We start from the raw sequence: 21,346 nt of genomic DNA on the forward strand, positions 1-21,346 counted from the left end.
CAGCAGCAAAAAAGTAATTAAAAAAAAAACAAAACTAACAAAAAAACAAACAGAAAGGCATACCTATCTTTTGCCTACTTTAGCGGAGTTTCTCATGTTTAAAAAAACCTGCATATAAGCAATAATTTTAGTGGAAAGGGGTTAACGGTGCACAGACATGACATGCTCCTCTGCGCCTTAACAGCTCAATGTTGGTGTTCTGATTCCAGATTCAGGAACTCAGCGGAAAGCTTTTCCCATTTTTAGTTTATTTTATTCCCTACACTTTATTGCATGTTTTCAGCATGAAACTTTAAAATGTATTAATATGTTGGCGTTACAACTGAATTTTATTGATAGGCTAACAGTTCTCGAATAAGGTTGCATTCATCATCTTGTGTAATGTGATTTGTTTGTTTTAGATTCAAATTGATCTGCAGGATATCAATTAAATTTATCAGTATATAATAATATATTAGCCTACTGTTACATATTCTACAGTGCTATCAGAATGGCACATGGCAGAGCCTACTGGGTATCAGATGTTGTGGGAACTTTGTCTGCTGGCTGTGGTGACACAACTGTCACCCCTCCATCCTCTTGTAAAGGAAAAAAAGCTGCTAGCGCGGGGACGCTTTAATTGGAATTTCATGTGGGCTAAACTGAGGGGAAACTGATGTAAGTTAACATTTGGTAGACTTAATTGGTCCCTTTCTCTCCCTCCTCCTCGATCGGGCACTTACGGGCCGCTGCTGAAGCTTCCCGCTAATCTCCCATTTACAATCAATTCAATCGTCCAGACAAAAAGTCCGCCTCTCTCCTTTCTTCTCTTCTTGTCTCAAACGAGCTCCTTTGTCGCCCGTAAATTGCCTGAATCCCCGGTGATCCCCCCGGTGGCGGAGAGAGCAAAAGAAAGATGTCCTCATGTTGTTGACAGCCGATTAGCGCGCGCTCCCGGCCGCTCTCGCGCTAACCTCCCCCTCCCGGCCCCCGTCTCTAATCTCCCTCCGCGTGGGCGCGCCTTAATTAAAGCTCCCGTTCGTCAATTAACGTGTTTGTGGATACTGAGGCGGTTGCTCAGATGTTGAAGAGGTGCGAGAGGGAAAGAAGTGCAGAGAAAAGGGCAACCTGTTTGCCTTTAGGTTGTTTACTGCTCCGACATTGTTGTCCATGTCCCGCAGCCTGCAGGCTCTGGACTCATGTGCACACACGGCTGCTGTGTATGTGTGTGTGTCTGTGTGTTTCTCACCACACACATCATGCTTTGGATTAAACATGGATTTTACAAATAGATCATATTGTATCGTGGTTAGTGCTGAAAACGGCATACATGTTATTTATTTGTATTTATGCGCACAGAAACTGCAGTTTTACAGATTATCAGCCCCAGAGGAATATGTCAAGATGGTCAGGGGCGTAGCTACACCAAGGACATGTCTTTGGACTTGTTTTTCTTTTTTATTTCATTCTGCAATGATTGACATGCATCTTTCAAATAAAGAAAGAAAGATCGAGTGAATATTTTTAGGCTCTCTTCACCTATGCCAGATGTATTTCTTCACTATAATTATTTACGTTTGAAACCATTTGCACGACGAGATAAACACTGACAAAATTATTGCTAAGGCTGTATATTTTTTTAGATTGTGTTTTGCCATTTTGCATTTCGTTTTTTGGAAAAAATCGACTATCCAGTCAATAGATTATTGTCTGTTATTGACTGGTGAGCAAAGCAAATCTAAGAGCCACTTGCATATTTTACCAGCATTTGGCTGATGGTTGGTGCTAATTTTTCAACCCTGAATCGACTTTTTAATGATGGGAGTTGCAACAAATGCATCTCATCTTCCATCCATAGCTCCTTACCACTCCCATCCAGTGAAATCTTCCAAAGTATTGAAATTTAACAGCTTTGTTGCCAGTGTTGGCATGTAACTAGTTAAATGTAATTAAATTACAAAGTAAATGTAACTGTAATCAGTGACACTTACTGATAAAAAATAGTTACTACTCAAAATGTTGGTGATTACAAAGGAGTTACATCTGAATTATGTATCATATAAACATATAGTTTCAAAATTATTTCAACGTTGAAACAGATCTTTCTGAAGTTTCAATGCTGATTTATGGGAATTTTGTTTACCTATTAACAACTATCAGAATTAAATGTTTCAATGTTATTTTAATGTTGAAACACGACTGACATAATTTCAACCACATTTCAACATTGAAGGTCAGTCGTGTGCCAGCTGAGATATATACATATATATGTATATATATATATACATATATATATATGTGTGTGTGTGTGTGTGTGTGTGTGTGTGTAGCCCCACGATACAATATCATCACAATACTTGAGTCCCAATACGATATTATTGCGATTTTAAACATATTGCAATACGCTCAGTATTGGGATAGAATAAATATATTGTGATTTATACCTTTTTTGAATTGCAAATTTTGTCCCCAAAGGAAAACTTTGTCAGCATCTGCCTCATCTCATAATGAAGTTTTTAAGTCTGTTCATCTCACTTTATTGTTTTTTATTGCAGCAAAATGTATCTATCAGGCTGAAAAAACATTTGTTTTCAGCCTATTGTTCATTATTACGTTATTCTTGTTGACTACAAAAGTATTTGTATTTGTAATATAAACAAATGATATAATTAGAAAATCCATACTTGGCATCCGTGTGCCAATACAATATTCCCATACAAAAATATCACCATAGGATCATGTATAGATTTTTTTCTCCCACCCTTAAAATAAATTGTAAAAAGTTTCTATGTGCAGGAATGTCTTGTTTTGGCTCAGCCTACTCTTGGACATTTTTCTCAGCTTTATTGCCCCGTTTAAAGCATTTGTTTTAAAAGTTATAGAAAAAGTAATCCAACGTAATGACTTCAATTACTTTGATGAAATAATTAAAATAGTTACATTACTGATTCGATTTTACGGGTGATTTGGAGCTACAATAACGCGCTGATACCGCCAGGAAAAGTCCGTTTTCACCGCCCCCTCAACATATTTCCTTCATTTCAGCCGGCTGACTGCAGACTGATGGAAATAGGTGAGCAGGGCATTCATCTGGCAATATTAGCCCTGCCAGGCTTCTGCAGGCCTGGCCGGCCCGGCTGAGCGCTAATTGGCTGTTAATAGAAAGAGCGCCATTTGGGAGCACGGATCTGCCTCTCGACAGAATGTGTGCAGGGATAATATTGTTCCAGGAGCCGTGAGGAGAATAACTCGTGGTCTATTAACGCGGAGGCCCAGATGAGGAGCTGCGGCCTGAGTGCTCCATTATCTCCTGTTCTGATGAACGGCTCCGGATGCGACAGTGCACCCCCCCTCCTAACTCCCTCCTCCCCAATCAAGCGTCCCCCAGCCGTTTAGCTGGTTAATGTAATTCGCTTTCAAGGGCCCATGTTATCTCTGATCATTTGCGCTATTACGCCGGAGTCAAGTGTAAATGCTCCATTATTAAGATCGTGTCTGTCAATAAATGGGGAAACAAAGTGGCTGCAGAGCATACAGTAGAGCCAGGCTGAGTCTATATGTGGTTTATCAACACTTCAAAATAAAACACCCACAAAGTTTAGCGGACAGATGCCTGTACAGTAATATACAGTGACGTATGCCGTGATGTTGTCATTGAACCACACTGGGCATCATATTTAAACTGGTCACAACTGTTTGTTGTTCAGGCTCCACAATGATGCCACAAACACTGACATCAAGGCAGACTGAAGATTCATCTGTTCAAAATGCTAAATGTAGCACTTGATCAGCACATTTGATGACGCTGATGCATGATTCTTGCAATTTTTGTTGTTGCAAACCAGTTAAAGTCACTTATTGTAAGTCACTGTAAATATAAGCATCATCTAATAGTCTATATATTTAATGTAAATACAGTTAGTGATGCTGTCATTTGGCTTAAAAATATAATTTATGAAATCTATGTATTTAAACAAAGCTGTCATCTTGAAGGTGTCATCTCATAGTGTGTTTCAGATGACTGGTCCTGAGGGTTAAAACACAGCAACAATATAAAAATAATAATAACACTTAAAACCCTCAACAAAATACAATTACACACAAATCAAACATTAAATTAAAAGTTAATTCATAAAAAAACAACGGCTCACAAAAGTTCTGCAGTTGTTTTTGAAATGTTGCTGTTTCCTGTTTGGTTCTGCTTGTTAATCGTCATTGTGTATTTACTCGTTTTAAGTTCTGACATGCTCTTATTTTTGGATATGTTTCCCTATTTGTTTGTGTGATTTCTGAAATCTGAAACTCGTACATGAAAAAACAAAGTTTCTGAACTTAGTTGCTTTCATCATTCATTGTTTTATTTTCAAATGCCTTCAAAAAATGCAAACAACATGGCTCAAACATTCATTTTTCATTATAAGTTATAACTTATTTATTCACATTAACATTTTTTTCCTGTGAAATACACAACATGGCAATGATTCACATTTTAAATATCATTTTTTAAATTTCCATAACCTATTATTTACAGTTCCATGATGGAGACAGACAATTTCTCCCATGTTTGATGCTTGTAACTGGCAACACAGGAAGAAATTCTATCTGGGCAGAAAAACATCCCTATAATAATCCTACAGTATGGGACCCAGTGTGAGTATGAGGTGTCTTTGTACCTTCTGGTCTGTTTCCTACAGTGTCACTGTTGGCACACTTGGGCAGGATCCTATGTCCAATTTCATTGGACCCCTCCACCTTCCCTCTGGACTTTGAAAAACTGTTCAACGTGGAGGAACTAAGCCAGTCTCTTTGAGGCCTAACAGTCTGAGGTGGAATATCAGAATGTGTTGCAGCCTCAGCTCTGCAGCTCTCTGGAGGCCTCCGTGGCCGTGGTGAAGACGTTGTCATGCAGCTTCCTGATGTGTTTCTTCAGGTCAAAGTTGCGACAGAAGCCCTTGCCGCAGGTGGCGCAGGTGAAGGGCTTCTTGTCGTTGTGCGTGTGCATGTGGAAGGTCAGGTTGTAGATCTGGTGGAAGGCCTTGTTGCAGATGGAGCACTTGTACTGCTTCTCCCCGCTGTGCGTCAGCTTGTGGTTCTTGTAGTTTCCTGGGAAATTGAAAAAGGAACAATGGATGCATGAGAGAGTGAGGATTAGAAACATGAGGAAATGTCACTGAACTCAACAAGTTGAAACCTACATCTATGATTTTCATTACTGATTGATTACTGATGGTTTCATCTTTAAAATGTAAAAGAAGATACAATTTTATCTCAGTCACCAGAGTCTAAATTGATGTCTTCAAATTTATTCTGACCGGCAGTTAAAAAACCCCAAAAGGATTAAAAGGTAAAAAAGCAAATCCTCAGACTGAAGAAGTTCAAACCAGCTGTTGTTGTTTTTTTTTTTTTTACAAGCACTTATCAAAACGGTAAGTCATCCTTTCAGCAGTTTCACAGTGTGAATAACATCACATCAAACTTCCTGTAACTTCAAGTGAAAATGACATTCCATAACATAAACATTTTCCAGCCCAAAATTAAGATGTTTGACAGATTCAATTTCTTTTCTCTGCAAAATAATGCATGGGATCAATAAAAATTATTACGGCATATAAACAGAAAAGCAGCTTCACTCCACCACCAAAAAATGATTAAAAAAATATTATCTGTAGAATTATAAAGCCAATATGCATTGTAAGAAGTCCGTCTTATATTCCTAGAAATCAGTGAAATGATTTAGATTATTTAAAGTTCATGCCACCTGTGTGCACTCCCAAGAAAATGTGGAAACACAAATGAAGCAGCAGTAAATGTTAACAGAATAATCACCCCCACTGCAGATGTTTCCCCTGTGAGCTCACAGTTGAAATAACTAAAGACGGATCATTATTTAAGAAGGGATGAGGAGGAGCAGGAGGGGACAGTGAGACACTGCTGTTTACTGGGAATCTCCTCAGAAACTGAGGATGGAAGAGGCCCTCTTTTTCTCCTCTTTTCTTTCCTCCCCGCCAAGGTCAGCAGTTCACTGTGAAGTTAGAGCCTCCTCTGTCCCTCCGCTCCGCCGAGCCTTCGTTAATCAGGGTTTTGTACGTCGGAGTCAAGAAGTTGTCAAACTTTGTCAAAATCAAGCGCGGCGACAAGTTAACAAAAAAACACAGGCCCCGATTCCCAACGTAGCCGAGGTCTGGCAGCTGACCCAGAGCAAATGCTGCCGTCTTGAAGGGAGAATTAGTCTGTGTAAAGTGACATGTCTTATTTCCACTGATCGCATCATGCTCATCGGTGGGCCTGCAATTATTTACCCTTTCATTCCCTCTCACAGATCACTCAGAGCAGCTGCTTTTACTGCTCCTGATATTAGTTTCAGCGGACAAATCCTATAAATCCCAGGATTCCTTCACTGAGAACAAACACCAACACTAAACTCTCATTGCCTGGGGAGAACTCATATTTCTTCATGCCGAATTAAACGCAGTGATCTAATCTATTTCAAAAATAAATCAAACCATGCAGGAGAAACACTGAATACTATCACAACGAGAAAATACTGTATCAATAGAGTGTAACATTAGGAGACGGGAAAAACATCACCAGAGGTACAGTGTAGGAATTCCTAAAATCACGGAGCATTTAGTTTCTCAGTCCTGAAAATCTTAACAAGTTCATCAGTGGAAAAAGATTTGATAATTTCACCATGCGCGGAGGTTTTTTTTCTAGGTTTGAGAATATATTTTAGGACGCAACAACAGACAAAATAACGATTTTTTTTTTTTTTGGCTTTGTATACACACGCTTGCACACTAACTATCGACATATTATAGGAATATTTAAACCATGTTAGGGGCAACAATAAGAGCCAAAAATAAACAAATACAAAATAAAAAAGACAACTAGGAAAAGCTGCCAAAAGTGTTTGGAATATTAATGCTCATTGTAACTCGGCACATGAGTGTTTTAAAGATGGCATTTACCTTTCTGGTGGAAACCTTTCCCGCAGAACTCACAAACAAAAGGTTTGTACCCGGCGTGGATCCGTACGTGAGTGTTGAGTGTGGAGCTTCTGTTGAACGCTTTCCCACACTGATTACATTTGTGAGGCTTTTCCTGAACACGGCGGAATGAAAGAGAAGAAAATTCAGTTACAACGAAAATAAAATGTGGAATTTTTAAAAGCCAGAAACAGATTAAGAAAACAAATCTTCATGCGCTGCGTCTCACCTGTGTGTGGATGATCTTGTGTCTGCACAGCGTGCTGGCCTGTCGGAATCCTTTCCCGCACACTTTACACACGAAGGGCCGAGCTCCGGTGTGCACCGGCATGTGTCTGGTCAGATTGTAATGTGCGTTGAAAACCTGCGGAGGATACAAAAACACCGAGGATGTTATTTTAGACAACAACACCAGCGATTATAGAGTGGCTCAGAAATCTGCCTGCGTTAATACATCGAATTTAGATCAAATACATGTAGCTAAATATATATGAATATAAATATTTATCTGATTGCTGCCAAAGAATTATCATTTTTTTAACTTTGTTTGAAGAGAAATTTTCGTTTTAATGGAAAACATTTGCAGATTCCTTTATTTTCACTGACCATATCTGATAAAATGTTGACTCAAATTTTAACTCTTTTATTTATAATTTATAAATAAATAAATAAAATATAAATATGTAGCCTATATATATATATTAGTATGCAAATGTGCGTACCTTTCCACACACTTCACACGTAAAGTTTTTGGGTTTTCCGTCTGCAGCGCTGCTGCTGCTGCTGCTGCTGAGTTTGCTGTGTGTCTTGACGCCGTTCTTCTCTGCGCTCAGGCCGTGGTTCTCCTTCACTATCTGGTCCAGCTGCCCCGGCAGATGCTCCTTGTGCGGGTACTGAGGTGTGGGCAGCTTGTCGGCCCCCACCCCGGCAAGTTTGGCGTTCTCCAGCAGCAACAGTCTGTGGTGCGCCGACAGAGAGGCCTGGGCCTGCGGGTTGGAGAACCAGTGTCCGGCCAACAGCTCCGACTGCTGGTACGCAGAGTCCAGGTAGTTGAGATAGTAAAGCGAGCCGCCGCTGGGCACGGCCACGGCCTGGTGGATGACCTGCGGTTTCACCACCCTGCTCCCCGACGTCAACAGCGGCTGTTTCAAGCCCGGCTCCGCTTTGCCGCACATACCGCAGTTCCCTTTGCACGGAGCGGCTGCCGAGCCGCAAAAAGTCCCCCTGAAACTGGCTCTCCACAGCTCCGAGTAGTTCATGAGCGCCTTGGCTTGGAGGTCGTAGCTGAAAGGCTGCAGCGGGATCATGCAGGGGATCGGGGAGCACAGCCCCAGCAGCTTCTTCCCCTCTGAGCGCTCCTCCGCGCTCCCCTTCGGCTCCGAGCTCTTGGACATGATCCGGTCTATGGAGAAGGCAAGGGTCTTAGGAGCCGCGGACGGTCCGGTCCTACCGCAGGACATCATCGTCTCCAAGGAAGCAGAACTTGCCATTTTGTTGTTGATGTTGTTGTTTTTGTTTTGTTTGCAGCAGAGCAGAACTTGGTGTGAGCAACTCCCGGTTATAGTCCGACCCGCTCCTCCAGCTGCCCCGCGTCTTTTCACTCTCCTGAGCTCCCAGCAGAAAAGACAGGAGGACACATCAGTTTAATAAGCACCTTGCTGTCACAGTGTCACGCATTTGCATTCAAATGGCCATCCCCCCTGCAACAATAGCATCCAGGGGTGATGGATTAATGCTCATTAACTAGTGCACACAAAATTAACAGGACATTACAGAGCTCGTTAGGAAGCAGAAGAGGAAGGAGAGGGCAGAGGAGGGAGAAAAGACAAAAAATGTTGTAGTCGGAGCTCCTGGAGAATGAGAGAGCATGAAGTTGAGTCGGTGTTGGAGGTTACCTCTTTAATGGTCAGATGGGTGTGGAGAAACCAGCCGACTGCTCTCTGTCACATGTTGGCAGCGCCCGCCCCTCCTCAGCGCGGATCACTGTCTCCTGACATCAGCGGGCACCCAAGCTCTACTGGGTGACAGGGAGACGCCTTCATCAACCTGCGCGCCCTCACAAACAAATCTGTAGAGGGGGTGGCACAGGTTACTCTATATGACATATCAAATATAAAACCATGTCCCTCACTAGAACAGGTGAAAATATTATCATCATAACTGGTCGTTAAACACGCGTTGGAAAAGTTGTATCAGTCTCCAGCTTTCATTTGGTTAACAACACAGTAATCTTTTTCTTTTTCACTTTGGGAAATGTTTTCCAGGAGAAAGCTGCTAATCCTCGGAGATGGGATCCCTCCTTTTCCACGCCGGCTTATATACTTACTTACTATTTGTATAAATTCGAGGACGTCCAATTTCCACCTGTTTAAGAGCAGAGACTCCCTTTGGATCCTATTAAACGTTGTTCCTCCTTCCCTCCATTCAAAAGAAGCAATTTTCCAGAGCGATTCAAGGCTCAACTCAGCGCAGGGAGGGGAAAAAAGAAAGAAAAAACACAAGCTCTTTCACTTTTAGCCACTAAAGCACTGCGTGAACCTGGTTTTGTGTTTTTTTTTTCTCTTCCTGAAATAGAGGGACGGATTAAAGAGGGAGAGAGGAAAAAGAAAAGACTTAGCTCGGGCAGAAAGGACAAATGAAAAGAGAGGCTTTTTTTTCCTCTCTAAAGAGGCACACAAGAAGTTTGCTGGAATCCGCAGTGTTGTGGGAGTTACAACGAGCAGCAGCCTCTCTTCTTTTCGCCACAAGGGCCGTGTTGGATTCATGTGTTTGCAGGCCATTTTACCTGAGGGACTCCCATCAAGACAGAGGGAGGGGACAGAGTTCATGCAACACGTCTGCTGAGGACGAGGAAGGGTGGGGAGTGAATGGGCCTAATGAAGAAAATGAATATTATGATAATTAGCACAGCCTTGTCTCCATGTAGGGTGAAGCCAGGTAATTTGAGACATCAGACGACAAATAAGGTTTTATGTCTTGGGCTCTTATTAACAGCCAGTCACCAAATATGTTGTTGAGTTGTTGCTAGAAATGTCCTTTACATGAAACAACCATTTTTTATTGGTTGGAGATAATAAGTTTAAGAGTCGAATAACTGATCATAAATACTGGAACTGAAATGTGTTATTTATTCTGACTCAAGTGAAATTACTTGAAGTTAACAATTTGCATGGTCATTTTTGACTAGGATTGCATTAAAATAAATAGGTTAGAAGAATGTTAATAAAACAATTTGACCACTAAATATCGGCATATTGTTAATTGATATTGTTAATTAATATTAAGTTGGTTGAACCTAAGCTTTTTAAGGTCAAAGAAATCATGCTGGTTGTACTAACCAAATTGAGTTTGTCAGACTGCATTTACTCAGTAACACCAGAGCTGTAACTACTTACAAAGGTAGTTGCAAATTTGTACCTTATTTAATTTTAAGTTCAACCAGTGTGTTCTTTTTTTAGAGTGCAAACATGTTGATTATCTCTTATTGGTAACAAGAGTACTGCAGGTAAAACAATACAGGTATAACAGCAAAAATGGTTGTAGGATGTTGCGTTTTATTAAATGTTTGATTTATAATCAAAATACTTTCACAATACACTTTAGTTTTTACAGGAAAAGGTTTTGAGTGAGCACTTATGCATTCAGGTAAAATGGGACAACGTTAAAATGGGACATTTTTCTGAAGTAAATGTTTTTAGATTACCAGGTGCCATAGAGTCATGAGTTATTATTGCTATTGTAGACATTTTTTGTCGCTTAATTTTTTTTAAAGATGATGGAGTGAGTCCATGTCAGCCAAAAAAGTCCAGAGAAAAACACTTTGAGGTCCACAGTTTCTGAATTGTTTTACTAAGCAACATATTTTCTTCATAGAAATATAGCAGAGAGCCATAACAAGTTTTAAAATCAACATTTAAAGTAGTATTCAGAGTTTTAGTTGTTTTGTGGTAACCTATCAAACAGTGTCCCAGATTACCTGACTCCACTCTGGATCTGTTATGATCTGCCATATTTCATTTAAAGGTTTAATTGATTAATTAATATTACTGAGTCTGAAGATATGAGAAAAAATATCAGAGATGATTGCGTTCTTTAGTATTTGAGGCATCCCATGTTAAAGGCTATAGATAAAATAATTTTTTAAACATGTGAGGTTTTTATCACCACACCCCCAAACTGGCAGAGTTGGGGAACTGGTTATATGAAACTGAAGTACCAAATGAAATGACAAAATAAATGTCACTGTAATCCATTAGAGTAACTAACATTTTTCATTATACTGAAGAACTTCTAATAAAAGTTTGACAGTAATCAGTGTTGGGTGCTGTTATGCGGGCTACACTGCCTGGTTTAAATCTGTGTTAGGACTTCTCCACTTCTTCAGTTTGAAACATTTCTCAGAAAATTAATCAAAAACTAATCAAATGTAATAAGTGACATTACTTTGATATGAAAATAGTTAGATTCCTTTTTACATTTTAACAGGATAACTAGTGATCTGTAAGCTATCATATTTCAAAAGTAACTTTCCCAACACTCACCAACAGTACTGAAATACGGCCCAGCCGAAACAAAACCCAACGTAAAGTCTTGCCGGCTCTAATGAGGCACATTAAATAAAGGATTTATAAGTGGTAACTAATGGTTTAATTAGCGAGTAATAAAGCATTTACCTGTGTTTAACACACCAGTCATGTGCTTGCATTAGGAGGAACTACTGAGGGGATACCAGGTCGCTTGTGATCTGCTCCAGCAGGTCTTTTTAGCAAGCCCTTTAAAACATTAGGGAGACCTCTCCAATGGACTGTTTGACCACTGACAGTGCTGTAAAGCATCTGGACCAAAATAACACTTTTATAACCATAGAATGACTAGCGACCTGTTCTGGGTATACTCAGGTCTTGTATTTGTCTGACAAAACCAGCCCTGCTCAACTGAACTAATCTTCCTCTATTTGTAATCACTGATGGTCCATGTTTTACTGTAGCTGGAGGAAGGTGATGATTTACCTCCGGCCCTGTAGACTTACCCAGCATGTCACTGTCCTGTAACACTAGTTTTCCTGTTAATAACCTTAAGAAACATCCCTAGTCTGTTTTGTTTTACACCTGCAGCTCAGCATGGAGGGATTAATGCCTGTTGTCTTGGGGCTAGTCATATGGAAATAGGGAAAAAATACTCTAATTTGAGTTTATTCAGGCACAATTGCTGGCTCATCCACACAATAAACATTGATCCCATTGCTGTCACCCAGGCCCCTCTATTCAGCTCTAACAGCAATTAGCTCAAGCATTGATTTAAGGGACTTTTGCTTCTTGCCTGCAGGCATGCAAGGGTCACACATACTGGCTGGATGTGGCAAACCTTTTCCTCCTGTCTTTTATATATTGATTTATTTGTTGTTGTTATTTTCAGTGCTCTCTGTTCTTTCTTTCCAAACAATTGTACAATTTTAGATACCAAATTTGGAGCCAATGACAGGTTTTTTTTTTTACAAGCGTATAGTTTTAATCAACAGTCTTAATTGATCTATCCACAGTGGACCCACAGTGTCTGAGGGGAGTGGGGGTTTCTTCTGCTTTGTGTCAGGCCTTTTCTATACATCAATTCTTGTCCTTTTCAGGGTTTCAGGAAGGTTCAGTCAGCACAGAAATTAAAGGTATACCTATTAACATTTGTGATTTTGGTGATTTTGACCAGCTTATAAAATGTATTTTTTTTGTAATTCTTTTTAAGCAATCTAAATACACAGAGGGTTTGGGGAAAGAAAGAAAAAGTTGGTCTTATTGTTAAAATCCTTAAATTTACCTAAACAATGAAGTCAGTTTAAGTCATTCCACACTCTCGCACACTCATTCACAATTAGCTACATAATTAACAAGAGTTAATATAAATAATGAATTCTAAATTGGGAGTTTGGACACATTTTGAAAAAGAAAGAAAACCTGAACACATACATACTGTGTATATATATGTGTGTGTGCAAACTATACATGAAATAATTTCATATATTCACATTTATGTCTAGCCCATACCAATATCTGTTTATGTATGTATAATACATTTTTTACTCTATATGTCACATTTGTAACTATACATATAACATATGTATTTATATAAGTAATGAATATGTGTAATGTACAAATAAACTCTACTCTACATGAACTTGCATATTTAAATTAAATATATATCAATAACATAACAACATATAATACCATATAAGAATTCATCATATAAATATATTTGCATCTATAATATATGCTTACAATGTAGACATATATCCACCCCCAAACCCAAAGCCCATTAATATCTGTTGATATGTATGTAAAAAATTAATATGAAAAATATATGTAAGCAAACCAAATTTCTGTATGCATGTTTTAAGTCACAAATTTGCATATATAAAATAAATATAACATATGGCAGCAACGTATAATACCATATAAGGATTCATCTTGTTTTTTATATACATATGCAAAATTTACAATAGGCATTTCATACATGTTATAAATGTATATCTTCATATATCCAGAGGATGTATGTGTATGATAATAATATAACATCCTACAGGTTACATATATGGCAGCATCACTCTTGAAATAGGGACATGTTATATTTCATTTCCGTATGGGCTTATTCCTCCTGCAGTTCCTCAGTTGTCATGGAAATGGCTTATTTGTCATCACTGACCCGAGTTTGGGATTTTTTTGCATGTGATAACAGTTTGTATGGTAATGGGATCAGTCTCCCTGTCTCTGTTCCGGTTTTTCTTAAGATGTCATTTACAAGGTCATTAATGAACGCTGCTGCATTAAACAAAGCTAAATCTATCCTGGATGTTGCATTGCATTATGGGATTCTTTTTTGTTTTATTGTGTCTTTTTTATTGCACTATAGCGCATAAACGTTTTTGAACAGCAAATACTAAAATGACTCAAAGTAGATACAGTCTGCTGGATAGCAAAGAGGAAGGATTTTCAAATAAGGTTTCACTTTTCACTGCACTATATGAACATCCCTCCACTTCCTCCTGAGTGCTGACACCAGATTAAGCTTTTTTGCGGTTGTTGGAACTCGTCATCACATTCAGTCGTCCTCAGAAAGTGTTAACCTCTTGCAGGTTCTTAAAGCTGTGTGACTGTACATCAGTATTTCCCCACATTTCCTTTGTTTCTTGAAGGTTAACATTTACAGAAGTCTATGGAGGTTTTTCCCAGAAGTCATTTTAACCCGTCACAGTAGGAAAAGCAAAGGTGTACATAACACACTAAGTGACGGCTGCATTCTATTTAGCTGCTTTGCTTTCAGGGTCAGACTGTTATGCCTTAAAGGAACAACTGACTTGAACAGGATGAAGCTGTCGTTGATGTTATTAGTAATATTTCAAGTCAAACTGTTTCCTGTGAAAAAACCCTGTTGGTTTGTTAAAAGGTATTCTGTAGCCTGACTCCTGCATCTTTTCTCCACATGACTTAATTATGTTATCCTTGACATGGCCATGACTTAATGTCCTTAAAATCAACTCTAAGCCTAACTATTTCTGTGTTTACTTTTCTCCTGAATATAAATATATGGATAATGTTCTTTACACAAATCATAGTTTCTTTTTTTGAACTGGCAGAGCTACTCTAAATGCCCTGTAGTATGCCCTGGACACATACCCCTGGTTAGGAATCACAAGTTTCAACCCAATCACTAGACAAAATGTTGGTATTGTACATTTCTGCAAACCATGGCTACATTACATTTGTACGTTATTATGTCGCGGATATGTTGAAACTTAATATTTCTTTACATTTCAACAAAGCTGTGGTCAATGTTTGGTAAGGTTTAGGCACAAAAAACACTCTGTTATGGTTAGAAAAAGATAATGTATTAGCTTAAAATACCTATTTTTTGTGGCAGTATCCCAGCAGAAAATGCAGCAAAGAGTGGCTAAGAAAAGCCACTGGGAACACAGCGATGGCTTGCTAAAAAAACAACCATTTTTGCTGTTTGTTAATCTTGAAAAGTGGTCCCAGCTTCGCAGGTTTCTCACTAAGGTGTCACAGTATCCTCAATTCCCTCCACCTCCCAATTACAAAGTCAGCTCATATACTACATCATTTTAGAAATGTTGATAAGTATGAAATGTACAAATGTAACGTATCCAAGGTTTGTAGAAATGTACAATGCCAACATTTTTTTCTGCCCACTGCGCTGCCAAGTTTACACTCTACTAGATGTGGGCATGTTAACGTAATACCTTTTTGCTATCTAGATTTTACTGTATTTTATTCAGGCCAAGTATTTGTGTGGCCTGTGTTAAATATCAGAAAGTATGGGTATTTAATAGAATGATAGTTTTGGTATCAGTTTGAAGTACCTTGAAAAATGATGTCCAGCCGTAGTCTACCCTGATGTTTTGATGTCACAGTGTTTGGAGTAGCTGAATGCAAACCCCCATTTCCAGTGTCACAATCACCTGGAAAACATCGAACCTCTCTATATATCCCTCAATAAGTACAACAGGCCTCCATGTCAACCTACTGCTGATGACATAACATGCTGATAATGTGCCCAACTGTAACCTCACACATTTCAGCACAGGAAATCACAGACAGTTGTCCTCACACTTTCCAACCGTGGTGACAACTTTCACTGACGTTAAACCTGAGGAAATGAGACGGGAACGTGTGACTAGAGAAGGAATTCTCCCACAGAAAGTGCTCATTTCTTCTTGCCAGTGTTGCAGATGATTTCACTTAAACATCCACGCAGTACTTGTGAGGGAAATTGTAGTGATAAATTGTAAAGTTAGATGTTATACTGCATCTGCTTTATGCTATAGAATGGGGATGATTGTAACACTTTTTTTCTCAGCACCCATAGCTTGCTGAATTTTTGTAGTGGAGCTCTCAAATAATGTCACAAAGCATCTGTATTTATCTACTACAAACAGCAATGTTTTTAACTTTAACAGCTATATCAACGAATTGATTAACTGATGTCAGACATGAGGAGTTCCATTATTACAACCAGCCCTACTAGCGGTAAGCTGTTAAACAAGGGTAAGTTGTAACAATAGGAGTGAAGAAATAAAAAAAATTTAAAAAATCACATAAAAAATATAGCCAAATAGCCAATTCCTACTGAGGTCAAAGTCACTACCCTGTACCTGTCAGGTGCCTCTTACCTCATGTCACAGCTTAGTCTCATAGAAATAAAGGGACACAAACTCTTAACAACACATTAGGCTATGTGGTAGTGGGCACAAAATGTGTAAAAATGATGTGCTGGCAATGTGAAAAGAACATCAATGCAAAGTCAATAAGGGTCTTTTTTCAACACATTCTCATTCCCAACTTGATACTGACACATGGTCAGTGGCCCTACATGTCAAACTATGACGCTCTAGGTTCCCCTCCAGCTTCAGTTTGGATGCAAAGGACAGTATGTCAATTCATGTTTGTTACATGCATTGGGACTTTTTAAAATAAACTTTTGCTTTCACAGGAAATGCTCAAAACTCATTAAATGCACACAGTCTCATTTTTTTTAAAAAAAAAACAACAACAACTTTGTTTTCAAGTTTACTTCCTTAAGTTTAGGCAATAAAAGCACGTGGTAAGGCTTAGGCACAAAAAAAACAATTCAGCTAAAAATGAATACATTTCATCGCAGTCTCCTGCGTGAAAGCCCAGAGTTTGTTTGACCCATCCATCTCCATTCCCCACTGCCCTGCGTGAACTGTCCTGCTCTTCACACTTAGGCAGCTGCATATAGCATCAAAGGACGTTGCTGCCCTGTGTGTCTTTCACTGCAGCTAAAGGGTGCCTTGGTGTGTCTGTATCTGATGCCAAGGGCATTGTCAGTATTTGACGAGTTGGGAATCAGACCAGGTTGTTTGTCATGGTGGGCACACAAATTAAGTATAAGGATTGAGGCGGTAATGTAGGTTGGATGAGACTTTACGACAAATACTTTACCTAACTAGAGCGTTAGTTAACAACGTAACCATGTAAGTGAAACCATTATCTTTTCCAAACTTAACTGTTTGTTTGTTCTCTAAACCAAACCAAACTGTGACTGTTTTACAATGTTGACCATGTTAATGACATGTTTGAATCTACATCCTGCAACCGTTCATACTAGACTTTGCACTGGCATTGTTTTCGACACATTTTGTGCCCACTGCCATGTTATGTGTTCTTAAGTGGTTGTAACCATTTCAGGTATTTCTTTTCTTTAAAGATATTTTTTTGGGCATTTTGCCTTTATAGATAGGATAGTCAAGCGTGAAGGGGGGAGAGAGAGAGGGGGGATGACATGCAGCAAAGGGCCACAGGCTGGATTTGAACCCGGGCCGCTGCGGCAACAGCCTTGTCCATGGGGCGCCTGCTCTGCCACTAAGACACCGACGCCCCCCATTTCAGGTATTTCTGTGACACCATGTTGAACAGGGAGAAAGTCCAAAATCTGCTCCCTCAGTCAAGTAACCAATAAAGACATCTTCTTGCTGCGTACTGAAGACTTTCTGACTGCTGTGATCCCCCACACAGGGAAGCTATGTTAATCCTTTTTCTCTGAGGTTTTGTAATTTTTTTCAGTATCCACTCGCTGTCACATGGCAGATAGAGTATTCTTCAGTGACAGACCTTCCTGTCTTTCTCTGCCTCACCTCATCTGATGCAGATTTTACACTTGTGCTGTGCAGACATACCTCTATGAGTTTTTCCTCACCAACTCTTCTGCCATGCTGAAAAAAGGAGTAGGATAGCTAGATAGATGAAATGTGTTTAGTTGGGGTTAGTTGTAACACTTTTTAAAAAAAGGTGTTACAACTAACCCTGGTTACAACCCTTGTCAGCCAGTGTTCAGCTAGCTCTAACAGCGTGATGGTTTGAAATAATCATAGAAGAAATGCATTATATTTTGCTTGAGACACCACTCTGTAGTCTATAACTTACATAATTCTAACATCAACAGTATTATTACTAATGTAAATATAGACTTGGTCCAAAAAAATTACCTTCATGTCTTAAAAACAAGCAGCAACCTTCAGGGCTGAAGTGAACGCAATGTGGAAGTGCCGAAAACTACAATTCATCGACTGGCTCCAAAACAGAGCAAATCCCCACAGACTCCCATGTTAAAATGCCCAACTTTACAGGTAAAATAAACACGTTTATAGCCTGGTACAAAAAATGGTTTTGATCACTATGTCTTATTTCATCATTCAACTGTACGAAAGGTGAATTTTTGTATTATGATCCCGTTTAAATGTTGTTATTAAGACGTGGCGTGGCCATTTTGACTGGCCACTCAACTTGACCTCCTTGCCATGTTTCGAAGTGCTGGAGCTGGCTGGTCAGTGATTTTCTTTTGTATAAATATCAGACAAATAATAAGGCTTGCTGTGCAGATCATTGTACTGGCTGACCGTCAAAGACACCAGTGCTCCAGTTTTTCGGCAAGTGACATTTTATTATTATATTATTTAAATGATAGTGCTAATTAGCATGTATCATTGTTTTTCCTGGCTTGTTAGCTTAGCTTGTTATCTCGCTATCTCGCTGCTAACCAGCTTGCACTGCAGTCCAAACGTCATACATAAATGTTGGAATTTAGGGTGATAATACTTTTCAACAAAAGGCATCTGTGCGCGGTTAGCATATAAAGCTCCACACTTTGACATTAGTCAGCTAAAGTTATGCTATGTAAGTCAGTGACAGTCTTGCCATACGGGCAATGTAAAATTGAGGTAATGTTAATGCTAGACTTTCCTAGGTAACAGTTATGTTAGGTTAAAATGTTGCAGACTGTGTGTGGTTACATTAAGGTGTATTTGTGTAACTTAGAAATATTAATGTCAAGTTTAGCGTGGTTGAAGAAATACCCTTATTCTAGCTAGATGTTGGTTTTTTTTGGTTAAGCTAGAGTTGGTTATTCGGGCGTTTGCTGCAAGTTAACATCAAATTTGACGGTCCACAAACCCAAACTGTTATTTAGATTAATATTATTGCTAAAACAGTGGTTGGCTGTTGGATGAAACGTTGACATGTAACGTTTGCAGCTTGTCTACTGCATTCAGTGTTTTTACATAATCTTACACACTTACTGAACTTAATTGTGTGTTACATTTAGTGAATGTGGTATGACAAAACTATGTATTTGAGTGTTACATATGAAAACTAAATGTAAATGCAACAGATAGAATATGAGGACTGTGATGACCACCAACAAGCTAAAATAAAGTTGTTTCCCCTTGTGGTTAAATAAACTGTACATCACCCTCACACAAAGCTGCCACTTAAATAATGAACATAGTAGCCATAACACTGTTTACAAACCTGTGGGCCTTGTCAATCTTCCCCAGACTGGCAGCAGCCTTCCACCTGCGACTCTGGGTGGTGCAAGAGGAGGTTATCATGTCTGGATGCTGTAGGTGAAGGTGGTGCAGGTCCTCCTATTTTGCTGTGATGAGGTTGACACTTGTGACATCTCCCAGGTCATTCCCACCACAGAGGATGAGGAGGACATCTGGAACTGCTCTGGCTCATGGAGACTGGATGAAGAAGGGGAGAAGGCTCTCCCACCTCAGTACCAATGGATGTAGATATCATCAACACCAAGGCTCTCTGTAGCTCTCTCAGCACCACACCGGACGTAGCTGTCTGCAGTAATCCAGACAGTGGCTGTATGGAAAAAACAACAACATTGTTATTGTGAGGAACGTATCATATTGTAGGCAACAGAGAAAAATAACAAAAGAAACAGCATGTATTAGATGAGCTCCACACTGTTATCTGAAATCTATTCCTTTAGTTTAGATGTAAAAAAAAAAAAAAAAAAAAAAAGTCTGCTGCATTAACTTTTACTCACTTCTGTGGCTTTGTGTGGGTGAACATGAAGTGATGCAGCACTCAGTATTGTTACCTTTTTCTAAAATAAAGCTTTAGCCTTTTCTAAATAAGCTTATTTTATCTGCTAGCTTTTGAGCTATCAGCACACCAATACATCTAACGTGCTAACCACCGCATTACTGCAGTTATACTAACCACACATTTAAATATTAACTTATACATAGTAACACTAACTTAAGCTAACGCTACTATAATGTTACAAGGTTAATGTTACTCCTCTTATATGTAATATTTGCCAAATGTGGGAAGGTATGCAGTTAGCTAACATCACTAACATTACTTTAATACTTACCTCTAAAGTTTATGGAAGCTAACTTTGTTAGCGGCAACTTAGCACTTCAAGCCTCTGGCTCCACCTTGCTCCTCCACAGCTCCACCCTCTCGTCCAAAAATTTGCATGTCTGGCTCCAAATATCCAAGATGGCGACGGCCAAAATGCCAAATTCAAGGCTTCAAAATGGCTGTCCATAAGCCAATGGGTGACATCACGATGGCGGCCACCATTATTTTTACAGTCTATGCTGAAAACCAGTGTTTTGTAGGGGCGTCACAATACACGCATTCGTATTGAACCGTTCAGTTTTGGCTTGGTACGCAGTCATTGAACTCATGCTACTAACCTAACCTTCATTTGGAAAACAAAATAAAGTAAAATTGAGTATTGGGTGAGGATAAGTCATAAGGTTCTCATGAGGTGTTCAAGACAATCTTATTAAATGTATTTCTTGGGCATGAAACTTACATAAATACAGCTGTTTGAAGTAGAAATTTATTGATGTTTTCACAGAAACATAAAACAGATATTGGAGAAGGAATTATGATATTTAATATGTGTAGTAAAAAGGCTTTTGAAGCAGTTTTTTTTAAAAGATGTTCATATGAAAGGTTAGATAGATAGATAGATAGATAGATAGATAGATAGATAGAACTTTAATAATCCTTTACAGGAAATTAAAAAATGTCATGGCAGCTTAGTAACAAACAACACATAACATTCAAACCACAGAGTTACAAGTAAATATATCAAAGGTTGTTTGATAAATGTGTATGATTAAATTTGGTAGTGTAATGCAACTTATTTTTTATAATGAGCTGTTTTTGTTTTATGTGCTGGTAAGAAGACACCCCAAAAGATGGATTACTCAGGTATAGTTTCATCATTGTTCCAAGTCAAAAAAAGATCATACTTCATGGTGTTAGTTTGAAAAAATAGCCTAGATTAATTAAAATAACACAAAATGTAAAACCAAAAAAGAAAAGAAAAAAATTAAAAATCAAGGAACTTTGTCTGCCATTTTGTCTTTTTTAATGTAATGAAAACGTATCGCACCATCTCTTTGTCATCCTCAGTCTCTCCTATCCAAATCTGTTGTCTTTTATGATACTGTAAAAGACTGAGGCAGAATGTAAAAAAGGATACGTACGTTTTAATATCGCCTTTTTACTCCACTTTTCTTCCCGCTTCAAAAACAAACA

The 21,346-nt window shown here is 38.9% G+C and overlaps 1 protein-coding gene across 4 annotated transcripts; it reads right to left on the minus strand.

Annotated features, from left to right (window-relative positions):
* Positions 1 to 4,406: 4,406 nt before the first annotated feature.
* Positions 4,407 to 19,536, minus strand: fezf2 (FEZ family zinc finger 2). Of its 4 annotated transcripts, XM_049571439.1 has the most exons (7): positions 19,298 to 19,336; positions 17,668 to 17,703; positions 8,861 to 9,033; positions 7,688 to 8,570; positions 7,195 to 7,329; positions 6,948 to 7,080; positions 4,407 to 5,082 (listed from the first exon to the last, which is right to left on the minus strand). In XM_049571439.1, exons 4-7 carry the CDS (start codon positions 8,453 to 8,455, stop codon positions 4,832 to 4,834), a joined length of 1,287 nt encoding a protein of 428 aa, XP_049427396.1. In that variant the 5' UTR covers positions 8,456 to 8,570; positions 8,861 to 9,033; positions 17,668 to 17,703; positions 19,298 to 19,336; the 3' UTR covers positions 4,407 to 4,831. The 4 variants fall into 4 exon arrangements, with proteins under 4 accessions (XP_049427396.1, XP_049427381.1, XP_049427402.1 ...); XM_049571424.1 differs by lacking the exon at positions 17,668 to 17,703 and having other exon boundaries at positions 19,298 to 19,536; XM_049571445.1 differs by lacking the exon at positions 17,668 to 17,703 and having other exon boundaries at positions 7,688 to 8,575; positions 19,298 to 19,536.
* Between the last annotated feature and the right edge of the window lie 1,810 nt (positions 19,537 to 21,346).

Source organism: Epinephelus fuscoguttatus, linkage group LG1, assembly GCF_011397635.1.
Source record: "Epinephelus fuscoguttatus linkage group LG1, E.fuscoguttatus.final_Chr_v1".
Taxonomy (NCBI): Eukaryota; Metazoa; Chordata; class Actinopteri; order Perciformes; family Serranidae; genus Epinephelus; species Epinephelus fuscoguttatus.